This window comes from Ips typographus, linkage group LG4, assembly GCF_016097725.1.
Source record: "Ips typographus isolate SLU linkage group LG4, UJ_Ityp_2.0, whole genome shotgun sequence".
NCBI lineage: Eukaryota > Metazoa > Arthropoda > Insecta > Coleoptera > Curculionidae > Ips > Ips typographus.
In genome coordinates, this window is record NC_138425.1 from 7,546,830 (window position 1) to 7,562,317 (window position 15,488).

The 15,488-nt window shown below is 31.6% G+C and overlaps 4 protein-coding genes and 1 pseudogene across 9 annotated transcripts in view; 4 read left to right on the forward strand and 1 right to left on the reverse strand.

Annotated features, from left to right (window-relative positions):
- The window catches only part of LOC145728608 (uncharacterized), a 41,330-nt gene that overhangs the window by 9,706 nt on the left and 16,136 nt on the right, over positions 1-15,488 (reverse strand). The window lies entirely within an intron of this gene.
- On the forward strand, positions 807-2,161 carry LOC145728629 (superoxide dismutase [Cu-Zn]-like). Its single transcript, XM_081979015.1, has 4 exons — positions 807-1,266; positions 1,319-1,445; positions 1,498-1,592; positions 1,649-2,161. The coding sequence occupies exons 1-4, from the start codon at positions 1,036-1,038 to the stop codon at positions 1,907-1,909; spliced, it is 714 nt and encodes a 237-aa protein (XP_081835141.1). The 5' UTR covers positions 807-1,035; the 3' UTR covers positions 1,910-2,161.
- On the forward strand, positions 3,090-7,791 carry LOC145728631 (uncharacterized). 6 transcript variants are annotated; one of them, XM_081979018.1, is made up of 8 exons: positions 3,090-3,216; positions 4,583-4,647; positions 4,978-5,013; positions 5,422-5,539; positions 5,606-5,688; positions 5,746-5,926; positions 6,958-7,027; positions 7,591-7,791. In XM_081979018.1, the coding sequence occupies exons 1-8, from the start codon at positions 3,210-3,212 to the stop codon at positions 7,679-7,681; spliced, it is 651 nt and encodes a 216-aa protein (XP_081835144.1). In that variant the 5' UTR covers positions 3,090-3,209; the 3' UTR covers positions 7,682-7,791. The 6 variants fall into 6 exon arrangements, with proteins under 6 accessions (XP_081835144.1, XP_081835147.1, XP_081835145.1 ...); XM_081979019.1 differs by lacking the exon at positions 3,090-3,216 and adding an exon at positions 3,326-3,578; XM_081979020.1 differs by lacking the exon at positions 3,090-3,216 and adding an exon at positions 4,150-4,194.
- Positions 8,803-10,588, forward strand: LOC145728618 (transmembrane protein 120 homolog pseudogene; annotated as a pseudogene).
- On the forward strand, positions 10,726-15,374 carry LOC145728626 (CD63 antigen-like). The gene is made up of 5 exons (XM_081979013.1): positions 10,726-11,776; positions 11,834-12,022; positions 14,028-14,198; positions 14,742-14,972; positions 15,025-15,374. Exons 1-5 carry the CDS (start codon positions 11,696-11,698, stop codon positions 15,079-15,081), a joined length of 729 nt encoding a protein of 242 aa, XP_081835139.1. The 5' UTR covers positions 10,726-11,695; the 3' UTR covers positions 15,082-15,374.

Here is a 15,488-nt window from a genome sequence, read left to right on the forward strand (position 1 = left end):
TAATAAAAAGTGCTGCCAAATTTAGATGGAAACTTAGCCGTGTTCTACGGAAAAAGCTTAGAATCTTTCATAATAAATGAGTAAGAATTCTAAGTATAAACCTAATAAGCCTAATAAAATAGCAACCAATTATTTCAACAATAATAAAACAATAGACATTGATGTATTATTTACGTTATACTGGTTATAGCCATGAAAGTACTTATTTATTAGAAAATCAACCAATTACACACTTTTTGTGTTTGTTTCAGATATTGAGTAAGGTGCGTACTTCTTCTATTTTGTGTCATTTTGAGGCACTTTTTATTATTATCTTGTACTGCATGTGGTTGGTGTTCCTACAGTATAAATTCAGCCATATCTAACTAAAACTAGGCAATTTATTGATTTTACGGAATGCTAATTTATATGCGTATTGTATTTAGTAATTAATAGTTGAAATTAAAAAAATATGACCTCACATAAACCAGAATTACCGTCGTGCAAGGATAACACGTGTTTTACAACAAAATACATAGGGTGATCAAAATAATTTAGAAAAGAAAAAACTGTTAAAATGTTTTGGAACCTAAATAAACTTTTGAAAACCTAATTAATTAACAGAATCTGTATTAAAGCAGTACAGTATAGTTTACTCTGTTTTGGGCTGCTACATAATACAATATAATGTGACATCACGTTAGGTGAAAAAGCTATCACTAAGGTTGTTTTTTTGCTCTCTCTATAAAAACCATCGACAATCGTTTGATTGCGGTAAAAGACATTGATGTTAACGGATTACAATAATTATTAACAAACAGTAAAGATGTTCAGTGACTACATTCACGGTTCGTGTGTCATGCCGATTTTTGCATCCTTATAAATACTATTTATACTACGCTTACTCAACGGGTCTTTTATTTTGTGGGAGTACCTAACATTGTAAAGAATTGCGTAAAAAAGTTCATTAATCTTTCGTACATGTATAATTTTAAATCAGTTATTAGTACCACGTTAGGATAGAGTGATCAGTTGGTGCCAGAGACTTGACAAAGAATGTATCTTGGACAGAATTCAACTTACATGATCATGTACCCCATTACTTTGGTGTGTACTTTAGGGTGGTTGGTTTTGATGACCGATGCAGCAGCTTTACAGGAACGTTCTGAAAAAGGGAATTTTATTGGTGTGCTTGGGGAAGGAAAACATTTGGCCATCAAAGCAATTCCAGCAATTGAAGATTACCAAAGCGATATCTATGAAGTTTACCAAGATACTTATAATTACGTAAGTTTGAAAGTTACAGATTCACATAAAAAATACTTGACAAATTGTTTAGGACATTAATCAGCACGCTGCTGTTGCTGTGTTAACGAGTGAAGAAGAAGGTGATATAAAGGGAGAAGTTGTTTTCGTTCAGAAACATCCTCCAGCTGGACCAATATTTATTAGAGGGAACATTACAGGTGAGATAAACTTTCCTTTACCTTCTTGGTGTAAAAATTGTTTCATGAATAGGTTTGCCTGTTGGAAAACATGGTCTTCACATTCAGCAAGCAGGAGACCTTAGAGAAGGCTGTGAGAAACTTGGTGGACATTTCAACCCCTACTTGGTAAACTAAATTAGCCATTAACTATAATGCACAAATTATATAATGTCATGTCGTAGCTACATCATGGCGGTCCAAGATCTACAATTCGCCATATTGGCGACTTGGGGAATGTGGAAGCCAAAGAAGATGGTGTTGCTGAAGTTGTTACAATCGATCCTTTGATGTCTTTGTCAGGAGGACCTAGAGGAATAGTCGGCAGGGCCTTAGTGGTTACTGAACATGAGGATGATTTAGGAAAGGGTGGAAATGCCAACAGTCTGGTAGACGGCAATGCTGGAAAACCTCTTGCTTGTGGAATCATTGCTTATATTCGATAGTATTTTTTTTGCTATAAATTACACAAAAAGAATGTGGTAAAGTTTTTTAAAAATGTTCATAAACTTCTGATAATTTATTGCTTTCCTGTCACAAGACACTATTTGACAAATTTTGTAAAGCAGTTTTTATTACCTTTTTCGTATAAGATTCCTATTTGAAATCTATTTATTACTGTAATAGGTACTACTGTTCTATTTGTATAGTACATTGTATTATTTTTATTTTATTAATTAAACATATTTATTTAAAAATTATTGTGTTTCTTTTACAGCAATAGTGCCAAGTGCTAATTAACCAAACTCTGCAGTTAAAAACGCTTATTGTTATGTAATTGTGGTAATAAGCAAAATAATCTACTTTCAATTTTTAAAAAATATTCATTCAATATAAATTATCTTAGTACTATTGTTTCCTTAATACTTGATACGCAGATAAAGATAAATGACTTGCAACTTGAATGGAATGATTGCTAACAATGCCTTGTACTTATACTAAAAATACTAAACAAAATTGCGGTTTTATGATTTATTAAAAAAATGAAATGTTTGGGAACTGATAGTGATAAATTTTTTATTAAAAAGTGCCCTTCAATTATGAGAAAATTGAATAAATTAAACCCAAAAGCAACACTCAAGCATTTAAATTTCATTTTATATTTTTGATTAATAAGATCTGCCTTCTGTCTGCATACCTACTGCAACCACTTTCTTAATCTACTCTAATCCAAATTAACGTTTGGAAATTTAGAGAAATACATAATATATAAATTTAGAGATAACTAAACTTTTCCAATATGAGTAATACCATTTGAAAGGTACTTTGATCAGACTGATAATGTTGGCTTCAGGTTACTTAAGGCATGTATGTAGGTTGGTCTTAATCTTCTCAATAAATTCGTTATCACTGTCGTGTTATACGTTATTATAGTAAACTATCTTAAAATTAACTTTACCAGACACACGTGTGTGACACAACAAATTACAGGGTGTCAAAGTTAAAATGCCCAGAACACTCATTTAAAGTATTTAAACCAATAACAGAAAACATCACAAAATAGTTTAAAACAAATCTGTTTACGAGTAAAACATAATGGAAGCAAAATTAAATCTAAGCGCTTTACAAATTATCATTAACAACCTCAGTAACTCAAAACAGATAAGTTAATTGCATTCAGTATCTTGATTTGCAAGCACAATATGCTATTTGAAAAACATTTTCATAAAATCCAGAACTAAAAGTGATTTAAAAGCAGTCAATCCAGTCGCACTAAATATAAAACTATCAAAAATACGATATTTGATGGAACGTACGTATATTTTCCATATGGCTTCAATATTTTAAAAATAGGCAGCAATGGGTAACTACGAATATATTGATCAGGAGCACCCACATGAGTTTAATTGTGTTCTAGTTTGCGTTGATTAAATTTCAATTCAGTTCGAACTTGCCCTTTCTTTTCTGAAATCAATAGACAAAAATGTTTAATTCTATAATAACGTAACCGTAATTGCTTGCTTTTGATCAAGTGGTCTGTTGCTGTAATTAACATTGAGATCACAATTGATAAAAAAAAACTTGTCACGTATAAAGATAGATAGAAAGCTTCAATTACTTCTGTTTACCGAGTGGGTTCGTGGTGTTAAGATTAATTTATTTTCATTTAAACTGGTAAGTAAATACTAAAAAATGTGTGCTTGGATGGGTTTAATGTTAACAAAGAAGTTAGTGCTCCAAAACAAATAATATGTTCCAAAAATAGTTGAGGTTATTAAAATTACTAATCGGTTTGTGGTTTAATTACTGTAAATAATTTTGGGATCAAAATAAAAAAGTTACATATAAAAGGGAAAAGAATCGTTTTAAAACGTTTGTGTTGAAAACAACTAATTTTGAAAAAATTATTAGGTAATTCTAATTACTATAACTAAATTTGATTACGTTTTCTAGTTGTAGAGATCTCTGTTTATTACAATGTTACGAGGTTACTTTGATTCATTCATCTAATCAATCAAACTTTCATTTTACATTTACTAGTAATTCTTATCAAGCTAATTGTAATTCATTCTTTAAATAATTTATGTTCGATAAACAGACAGTTTTTTATTGAACCTCGTAGAATAAGGTGGTAAATACTAAAATACATGTATTAAATCATTCTGTTACCCAATTACGTACATAAATTGAAACAAAACCGGTTGAGTGGATTACATATAAGAATACGGTTTAAATCTCGTTAAGGTCAATTTCCAAGTTAAAGTTGCATTATAGTGTTGTGTTTTATAAGGTGTGATATAACTAATTTATTAACTTTTAATTTTAGATTTTAACTGTTGTTTGGTATTAACTTTTTGTGATTACCTGCCTAATAATATGTTTTTATCACTTTTTACTCCAGGTTAAAATAATCCTATTATAATACTACTTTGGTTATCTCGCGATAATTCCAAGTCATAAACAAACCGATTTCGCATACAAATTTACTGGCGTAACTAAATCAGAACCAACTCTATTTTGTTATTAACATCAGTGTACGGCCGGCTTATCCTACCTTAAACAACGTACAACCGTATCTTGTTTTCATTCGACTTTCTGTTTCCTTGGCATAATTTTTAATTGATTTTACCATCTAAATACTCGCCGTCGATTGATCAGTTGCAATTTTTCTTTTTCAGAAGACGCATTAAACATGTTGAAGTGTGTGCTTGTTTTGGGTTTGGCGGCCTTCGTCCATGCCGATGTAAGTATTCTATGGAAAATTTTATTAGTAACAGGTCTTTTTAGTGTGAATATGATAAACAAACTACGTCTCTTTTTATTAATTTAATTATATTATTAACTTCAACATTATTGCATAACTAAACGCAATTACTTCCGTCGTTTTTATACTAACTAGCCAATATTGGAAGTCATGATTTTGATTAAATGAGATAATGGAGAAATTGATTACCCATAAACAGCTTTCAGACATTTGTGATGGTATCTTCTCCAGTTTGTAGCATTTATGCGATTGAATAATACAAAACACTAAAACACTAAAGTTCATATAATCAGTGCAAATTGTTTTCAGAAAACTATTCCCCGGTGTTATATACCGGCAGTTGCTGTAAGTAATTAAAATGTTTCTATGAAACGCTTGATTTAACAAATACCTAAACAATTTTGTTTATTAAACACGTTTAATATTAATAACAATGTTTTTTTTTTTTAATTTATGCAATATTTATAATAACACAATAATGTGGTATTTACTGCGAAACAACTAAACTGGGACGGGAATAGACAATAACTTGGAAGCAAGGTTTGCATTGAAATTGTATTGAGATAGAAAGGCAAACTATTTTTTATAACTTAATTAGTACCTACATATTAACAACTTGCTTAGTATTGTAGCATCATTGAGTCTAAGATTTGGCCAAATATGCTTTGAGTACTACGAGTATCTCAAAAACTAGTACTAAGTAGTATCTAGTTCCTTTAGAGTTCACATTTCTATATTTTTATTCACTTTTAGACCGAGGCCATAACGGTTTTAGTGCCTGCTTCAGGCTACAACATATCTGGTACCATCACTTTCACCGAAACTTCACAAGGAATTTTGATTTCTGGAAATGTCACTGGACTTACTGAAGGTAAATAACTAACTGCAGTGTCATAACTATACATTTTTATATTACTTTCCTATTGTTAAATTTTAGGTAATCATGGTTTCCACGTTCACTCTCTTGGTGATATAAGTGGAGGATGTGCAACTACTGGCGCACATTTCAATCCAACCAACGTAGGTCTATCTAAAAAAAAAATTAATATAAACAGTTAAATATTATTTATTGTTTAGGCAACTCATGGAGGTCCCAACTCTACCGAGCGTCATGTTGGCGATCTGGGAAATATTTTAGCTGGTTCTGATGGGGTTGCCGTAATCAACTTCACTGACAATGTCATTGCTTTGTCCGGTGTAAACAACATCATCGGAAGAGCGGTAGTTGTTCACAAAGACGAAGATGATTTGGGATTAGGTAGGATATTGATATAAAATGCCAAAAACATTTGTCTTGCAGTACATTAGTAATTTAATTAAGAAGAGACAAATCTATACTACAGTTTTTAAATGTTCTTTGCTACAAAACTTTGAATTACAAAAATTGAAAAACCTAAAAATCTGCTAAACATTTATTAAGACTTAAACTAGAATTTTGTCAACTTTGTTTCTTCAAATGGAAGCCTCTAATTTTCATATCATTTTTGGATTCTGCATGGAATTTCAAATATGTTTATTGCATGTATCTTGGCCTATATCGGTTCTCAAACGTTTTGAAGAAGACATTCTGTAAACTGTCTTTTTGGTATCCTTTGTATACATTAATTTATTATTACAAGAATTGCAATAAAAAATAAATATCGACATGTCTGAGCAGTTTTCCAAAAAAACCCAGATTTTTAATAGAATTTATTCGTGGACACACAATGTATGTAATTACAGAATTTCAAAAGATGGAGAGTTTTAAGAGTTTACAAATATAGCAATACAAATATTTTATAGAAGCAATTTAATAAAATAACTGTTATAAATATTGTTACTGTGTTGAAATCTATGTACAATACTGACCAAAGTCTTGTGCACTTGTTTTACACATTAAATATACTCAGCAAAGTGCAATATTTTATAGAAGCAATTTAATAAAATAACTGTTATAAATATTGTTACTGTGTTGAAATCTATGTACAATACTGACCAAAGTCTTGTGCACTTGTTTTACACATTAAATATACTCAGCAAAGTGCAATCATTTTTAACATTACATATATTTTTAACATTTTACATATTTTACTTAGTTGCCTTAATCATAATAAGCTACAACAATATATTAGGTTCATAACTTTGTTGTAATGAATTTTAATACTTTTCATAAAAGCAAACAAAGAAACAAATATTTTTAGAATTATATGAACTCAAAATTTACTTTGAATGATATACTATTTTCACATTTCTTAAATGTCTATTTTTATTATTTAATAATGGTTTCATACATATTTTGCTTATTTCTAGGTGGTGATGAAGGTTCCAAGACTACTGGTAATGCTGGAGACAGGATCGCCTGCGGCGTTATTGGAACCAAGTAATTATTTGTTTTAATATTTTCCATGTTGTCGTTTGTTTAAAGTACGATTTTGTAATAGTACAATTTGTTAAAAGTTTTTGCTTTTTATGTTATGTAATAATAAAAATTGCTTTTTGTGTCTTAACTGCTTGTTGTGTGTATTTTGTTTGTCATTTGTGTGTGTTAACTAAAGAGTTTGTGTACCCCATTTACATGCTTGTGTTATTCGTTGTTTTAAAAATCATTACATTATGTTTCTTGCATTCATCTTTAATACACTAAAAATTCACATTTCTAAAGCTTATGGTGAACTCGGTTTTTAAGCTTTCTTATCTCTTATGAGAAAACATATAATTCAATTTGGATTGGCACCATTTTACAATACGAGCTACGGTTATCAAATATCGAAAAACCAAAAATATTGCACCAACTAAAAATATTCTACATTAACCCTTTTTTGTCCTCTTTTCCTTTCTTCAGCGATTTGAATATTTGTTGTTGCATATTGTTATGTTCTAATTTGGGTTTGGGCTGAAAGCTTCTTTCTCTATGTGAAATTGAAATGCTGAACTTGATTGTAGGAGTGAAACCAATTCAGCTTCAGTTGCTTCGGTTGGACTTGCAACCCTTATGTCTACTGTCTTTATGGTATATTCCTTGCACAGGAACTAAATAATGGAACACTTATGCATTTAATAATAGTAACTGTAATGTTTTGTAAATATTAATTATACGTTTTAAGTGTAGTTATCAATAAATTATTTTAGTTCATTATTAGAAAACGGTTATTTTGCGTACCCTGTACTACAAGGCGAGCTTAAAAGTTACAACTATACGTATCAAAATAATTTCTCCATGTCAAACTCTGCGGGACTCAAACATTACAAATATACTGCAATTTACGGTTTTCTTTTATTACTCCAAGTCACGAAAGTTGCACTAAATTAGGTCATTGCCTATTGATTGGCACATATTTGCTTTACACACAAGATAATCCAAACTGCAACAAGAGAAGTTCTAGAGAGTCAGTGATAGATAACCCTCACCAAGCTTTTGTATTTTTTTATCTACAACCTAGTTAAATATTCATATTTTTGAAGTTTTTAATATAAGTTATACACAAACTTTAATGAATTACAAAATCATTAAAAACAACTCATTATTTGGATGTTCTTACAAATGAAAAGCAAATTACCCTTGCATGACTACGCAACCAACTGGTCACCTCTAAAAATATCGTTAACACGCCATATTCCCCTCAAAGTCAATTTAGAAAAGAAAATTTCACCTCAAACTTGGCAGTTTCTTTGTTTGGTCTGGGAGGGTCCAAAAGCAAAAGTCCTTGACGCCAATTTATTGATATTGATGAAATCAGGGTTGTTTCAGATTTTCAAATAGATTACAAACAACGAATATCGATTAAGATTTTTATTGTGACGGATGAGTGTATTTGATGTTTTAGTTCAATTTATAAACGTTCTAACTTAGTGGGGGTTTACTGACCTATTGCTATCGACTTTTTGAGTTAACAACAATTCATATACACGACAACTTGACCGGTTGATGTCCTTCGAATAAAATAGTTTGTTGACCCGTGTGATTAATTATTCAAATGACCAAGAGGTGCTTTTTTAGAAAAGCTCCAAATAAAGCACAGACTTATAAAACAAGTCTGAGAATTTTAACAGTAGAATAAAATTATTCGCCTGGGGAAAAAGTCGTTCTGATTCTGTATTTATCATATTTTTTTAAATGCTGTTTAGTCTGCTAATTGTCTGTTTATTTGGATAATACCCTCAAATCAGTTATTAATCACATCTCAAGAATTTGCATAGGTACATTTATATTTACTAGTATTATTCCTGCTTGAGAAACAGTCGCCATACTGCATAGGTTTAAAAACATGTTATTTCCTGTTTCTTTGCCAACTTGTACTTTTTTAGGGTTGTTTTTAAACTCATCTGGGTCCAATACGTCTTCTAATATCCTGTAAATGATCCTAATCCATTTGTAAGAAAATTTTAAATTACCTTGTTTCTCTAGTCTTTTTTTAACTCTGGCTTCGGACTAATTATAAACAACTAAAATTTTTTAAGTACCACAGTAATCATACCATCATCAAAACCAATTCAACCTCATCTAGTCGCATCTCAATGTCACACAAAATTGCCGACTTTAAACTTCGACATCGACCTCGTCAACGCAACGACAAAGCCCAGGATGAACGTAATCATTCTCGTTTATTTACTATCGAGAATTTCAATAAAATCGGTGCAAAGTGCCAAAAAGTAGGAGTAATTCGGTCGTGACCACTTCACTATCTTATCTTGCTAGTCCATTTATTGTTTGATATATAAAAACGTGCTTTCACCTTAACTTTGAATTGTTTCGCTTCCAATAAATTATTAGGTGCAGTGCTAGTGAACTCAGTGGTTGAACAAACGAAAACATGAATGATGACATTGACGTGCAGTGGGAAGAATTGTCGGAGGAGTATAAGCAGCTGGAAGAAACCCATCGACAGTACCTTGTAGCTCTTAAAGAAGTGACCTCCAAGCAGAACGCACTTCTATCCCAAATAAATCATCAAAGATACCGTTTAAAGGCAATAAACGCCGGTCTGAAGAAAAGCATCAGCACGGAAAAATTAAGAGAAATTAAAGAAGAATGTATAAAAAGAGAAGCACAGCTTCAGTTGGTGGAAGAAAATTTACCGCGACAAGGAGGACTTTACTTAAAAGTTATTTTAGGTAACATCAATGTAGGATTCTTAAGTGAAGATAATAAATTCAAGTACAAAGACGCCTACGAAAAGTTTAAGCTAGTATGCATTATTATTGCTACAGTACTTATAATTTTGAATATGTCATTCAACTCAACATTTCTTCAAAAAATCTACTTATTTTTCTTAGTTTGGTACTATTGTACTTTAACTATTCGTGAAAGTATTCTTCGAGCAAATGGCTCCAAAATCAACGCATGGTGGCGGACTCACCACGGTTTATCAGTGTTTGCTTCTATAGTGTTATTGGTGTGGCCAGAGAATGACACTTGGGATGAATTTAGAGGACAATTCTTCAGGTACAACTTGTACAACTGTTTAGTGCAATACCTGCAGTTTAACTATCAAAGAGGAGCCCTATACCGACTCAGAGCTTTAGGTATGAAGAACAACATGGACATTACTATTGAAGGGTTTCAACATTGGATGTGGCGTGGTTTAGCCTTTTTATACCCTTTCCTATTTGTGGCCTATGTTTACCAGTTATACAACGCGTACACCCTGTATTTAATGTACACTACTCATCCCGAATCCTCATGGCATGTTTTAGTCACTTGTTTATTTATGTTAATATTTTTTATTGGAAACACTGTGACTACTTTATTGGTGATACCTAATAAACTAAAAAATAGAATGATTGTTAAGTATAAAGTGATGGCTAGGAAACTGATGGATGCTGTTAGCGTTCCTAAAGTATCTCGCAAAAAGCTGTGATAGTGAATTTATCTATGTTCTTGATTAGTAATGATATAATCTCAATGAGATTGCATTGTAATATAGTGTCAATATTTATAGTATCATTGCGTTTTATTTTTGTTGAAACAACGTGATTGCTCCATTTCGCTGTAGGTACAGATCAAGGATCAAAAGTTAATATTCAGTATCAATACCTTGACTGTTCACCGAAAAAACTTTTGCATAACTAACTAGTTATGTAGGGAATGACCTTTGACAATATTTTGCAGTGGGATTTTACGTTAATAAAAATGTTAACTTAAAATTTATGACATCAAAAATAATCAACTAATTATACCTAATAAATCAACGTGGAAATTGACCAGCAGTAAAATAGACTATACTATACCAAGAAAACCGAAAAGATAAAGTATCAGTAATCTAACCACTAAAATACTTAATTGATAACTGGCTTCTAGAAAAATTAGATGTAGGTACAAAATTAAGTCAGACCAAGTCACAGGAAATTCGCTTTTATCATTTTACGGGAATAATTATGACTATTAATTTTACATTTAAATGTGTAATAGAAAAATAAATGGTTTGATTGTGACAAATAATGAGTCGGAAGTCACATTTTCTAGACTTATTTGTTGTAGTGTAGATGTAGATACCCACACTTAGAAATCATTTTCAAATTTAATTGCAATTTAACATTTTCATAAATGTCAAATAAATATAATAATTAAAATCTAAAAATATCAGAATAATTAAAAGCCAACCTGATATTGTGTGTCGTGTTTATCTATAAGATCCAAATAAGGCAGAGGCCGAACCAACATTTTCACGTGGAATGGTTACCATGACGGCATTATGTCAACATATCTGGCACCCAATGGTAAGAAAGCTTTTCGCGGAAAAGGTTAACAGCATTTCCAGGAGAGTTTTCCAGATTTTACTTTTTAAGCTTTAAGATTTATTATTAGTTCAACTGGAAGACCGGATAGGGCAGAATTTAGGACATTATTGGAAAGCAGTTGGCAAATTAACAATAAAACTTTTTCAATCCAGCGTTTTATAATTCTTCAGTTTCACAAATTAAGAGCGACAGTGGAAAAACTGCATTCTCCAACAAGTCCCTGGAATTGGCAGCGGAGTTGTTTTTCTGGTCAGCGTTTGAGAAAGTGTTGGACACGCAAAGTGAAACTACTTTCCTCTCGGTGTAATTAATGGTCGATTTATCCAGAATGAAGAACTGCGAAATGAGCGTAATAAAGTATCTGCTGTTTGGTTTTAATTTAGTATTTGCTGTAAGTAAAATTAGTTGTTGTATAATAAAACTATTTAATTTAACATTGTTGGTATAGATATCGGGGATTGGTATTATCGTAGCAGGAGCTCTAGTATTGTCAGATGTGGGGGAATTTAGGCATTTTATGGAAAATCGAGTTTTGGCGCCTCCAGTAGTTTTGATCGTTGCTGGTTGCATTGTGTTTCTGGTAGCATCTCTTGGATGTTATGGAGCTCTAAGAGAAAGTTACTTGATGCTTATGGCTGTAAGTATTACTTTTTGTATACAAAATAGTTATATTATTCTACAAAATCTAGGTTTAGAGTAATTGTTAACATTAAACTGCACTTTCTTGCTTTTAAATTAAGTTATTACTTAAAAAGTTAAAAAGTAAGAATTCTTGGTGGTGAATACTAGGTGTAAGCATACAAACTGCCATCTAACTATTAAGTTCAGAATGGGCCTGTCCCACAATTTTTTTTTATTTCATAACTACAAAGACGGATTGAAAATATTATACCCGTATTTTTTTGTTTTCAAAAATATTAAGTCTAAATAGAAAAAAAATGATGATAAAAACTACATTAATCTCATGTTTAAAACGCCCGCCGCCGGTGACGTATTACACTATCAACCAATCAGCGACAAAAAGTGAAACACATGGCGTGCAACAGCCAATAAAATCGCCCAGAATTACGTACGTCACATGCGCGCCAAAACAGATCTTTTAAATTTAATGGACAAATTCAAACTAATATATGGAGGAACATTTACGACCATAATTTTTTCTTCAAGAATATGAAAAATTAGTTTTTTGATCCTATTCTTTCGATTCCAGTCATTAAAAGAAAAATTTATGATATGTGGGATAGGCCCATTACCATACAAATCATTGTTTAAAACATTATTCTGATTAGAAAATATTGATCACTACACAAATTCCATTAGGGTTATAAAAATCAATCCCTCTCTATTTTTTCTGTTTAATTATTTCAATTCCATATAGATGTCGCTGGTTAGACTACTTTGTTTAAACAATTTATTACTGATTTCACTCTCATTTCCTCGCAGAAGCCAATCGAGCATATCATAATAAATATTCGATTTCTTCATTAATTTAGGCGCTTACTGAAAGGCTGTTCTAAAGTTTTAACGGTCATTTAGATCAAATTTTCCAGTCATTAACATTATTATGAGTAACAAGCGATTGCAACACAAAAGCGCGTTAGCACAAAGGTATACCTACAATCCTACGTCAATCTCTTTGAATTAAGTCTCGAGTCAAGCAGTTATTTGTTCTAACTGCATTTTGTCGTTCAAGGTTAACTTTGGAAGAACAATGCATAATTAACAAACCATAACCAAGTTGGCTTGAATATTAATGTCGTTAATACGTATTTAACATTTCTCTAGTGATGATTTTTGAGTGGAAAAATCCATCAAAGATGAAAGTTAAGTTTGGGTCTATAAACGTGTTTTAAAACACAAATTTGTATTGGTACCTTAAAAAGCAATTCACTTAAATTTGAACAGATTTGTTTTTGTTATTTGTTTACAAATAGTAGGTTTCTCCTTGGCCCCATTCTTGCATAGCCGCGGTCCCTCGGTTATTCAGGCATAGAAACCATCACGCACCAGTTTCAAACACGAAAGCAGTCGCATTATCTTGTACAATCTGCACGTATGAGTTTGGTATTGAAGGGATGGATTTGCCCTGAATAACTAAATCGACAATTTTGTGTGTTTATTAATCACACAGAATTTCAACTAAGGACTAGCGAGTGTTTACCAAAAGAATATAAATTATAGACCTTCACCACCTACTATTGCAAAGCACAGTCATCTAGCAGGTATCTCATGACTCATTCTGGTGGTTTTTTTTATACTGTTTATAGTAGTGGTATTTAAAAGAAACGGAACAACGTTTCATTTATATGATTATATTGCATTCATGAGTAAAAAGGGAGTGCAAAAATATGAATAAAGATAATGTTGGTGCTGAATAAAGAAAAGTTAGGTGGGTATCTGGATGGCCAACTAGAACCAGAGAACAGTAGTTTCTTGACGAGTTCTTGTACAAAAACAGAGAGAGCATCAAGAAAAGTATTAACAAAAACTGGAATCAATCTAAAAAGAAAAGTAGACACCCTGTAATACCCAATTACAAAATATTGATTATTGTTTGTTTGCCAAGTTCCTAACAATAACACAAACCACGATTTTAGTATTACTTTTAACTACTTTGGATAATTTATATGTGTCTTTTAAAGTTTGCAGTATGTCTCCTTGTCATTTTCATCATTGAACTAGCAGTAGGAATTGCCGCTGCCGTATATCACAATGAAGCTCACAAAGAACTAAACATGTACATGAAGGATTCTTTGAAGAGATATAACAGCAGCCAATCGGACAAAATAGCTTGGGACAATTTGCAATCAAAGGTAAAATGGACTAAATTGACCAATTCAATTGTTTAGTTAGAGTTTTTAACCCCTGAATTATTGTTCATCATAACATAGCGTAACTAATTCACATATTCACATATTTGAGTCGGCAGGTTAGAATCCACAAAAGGTCACTCACTAACTAGACTTTAAATTGCATTTATCCGGTGAAACGTGTGTTCTTTGAGACAATGAAGCCAAGTGGCAAATGTAGCGGCTACTTAATTTTAATTGTATGATATTTATTCAGAAAAGCCATCTCTTTCATTCTTGTCTTTATGACGCCAATTCTAATTGACCTCAGTTAGGTATAGTTTAAGTTAGTTCTTTATTACTACTCCTGCACTATTGGAACGGAACGTAACAAATTGGTGAATCACGCTTGTTAGTAAGAACTGAACGTATGACAATTAGCATATTAAGTTTTGTGTGTATACCTAATGTGTGTTGAAAATAAATTCATATTGACTCACATAAGCAAGATTCTTAAAGATACAAAAAAATACGTTTTTCTCTGATTATCATGCAATTATCACTTAGATGGAATGTTGCGGAGTGGATAAGGTGGATGACTGGGAAAAAAGTCGTCCTGCATCTTGTTGCCACCCTTCTAGAGAAGGTGCAGTAGCCCCAACTGTTCAACATTGCCAAGCTGCGAAAGAAAACGAAGATATCCTGTACTCTACCGGATGTTTCAGTATGATTGAAATGAAAGTTCAAAGTGCTTCTAAAGTGTTGATAGGAGTTGGAATTGGAATTGCATTTATAGAAGTAAGTGAGACATTTTGCTTTAAAATTATTTTGTTTAATCAATGTATTGCAGGTCATTGGCATTGTGCTGGCTTGCTGGATGGCTTCAGCAATCAAAAATCGAAGTTAATTACTACATCATCTAAATTCAGTCAGATTTATAGTAGTGTGGTCAAATAGGTATAATTTGTAGATATCAGAACACATGTTGTATAGAAGTGCACTACCAATTTATGCACCAAATAAGATCTACTTACACTATAATAACAATAAGTAAGTATTAGCAATTTTGAAAATTATCAATTAATAATCATTATAGATGTTGCAGAATGTAGTTTATACGAAATAAGTAGCACATCGTATGGATACTTTGTTATACTTCCATCAAAATTAAAGAATGTAATTAAATGTGTTTTACTTCAATTGAATTTTTTTTTGCAGTCTACTATAATTACTAGAATTACTTCTTCATCTTACCAGTACGATTTTAAAAATTATTTTAGTGTGCTAATCATCCGCGCATCATTTAATTATTGC

Coding starts and splice junctions, on each gene's coding strand:
- LOC145728626 (XM_081979013.1), top strand. CDS start 11,696: ATGGTCGATTTATCCAGAATGAAGAACTGCGAAATGAGCGTAATAAAG. Junction 11,777..11,833: donor GTTTTAATTTAGTATTTGCT/GTAAGTAAAATT, acceptor TTGTTGGTATAG/ATATCGGGGATTGGTATTAT. Junction 14,199..14,741: donor GGGACAATTTGCAATCAAAG/GTAAAATGGACT, acceptor ATTATCACTTAG/ATGGAATGTTGCGGAGTGGA.
- LOC145728631 (XM_081979018.1), top strand. Junction 4,648..4,977: donor CGGCCTTCGTCCATGCCGAT/GTAAGTATTCTA, acceptor AATTGTTTTCAG/AAAACTATTCCCCGGTGTTA. Junction 7,028..7,590: donor TGCGGCGTTATTGGAACCAA/GTAATTATTTGT, acceptor ACTTGATTGTAG/GAGTGAAACCAATTCAGCTT.
- LOC145728629 (XM_081979015.1), top strand. CDS start 1,036: ATGTATCTTGGACAGAATTCAACTTACATGATCATGTACCCCATTACT. Junction 1,267..1,318: donor ACCAAGATACTTATAATTAC/GTAAGTTTGAAA, acceptor CAAATTGTTTAG/GACATTAATCAGCACGCTGC. Junction 1,446..1,497: donor TATTAGAGGGAACATTACAG/GTGAGATAAACT, acceptor TTTCATGAATAG/GTTTGCCTGTTGGAAAACAT.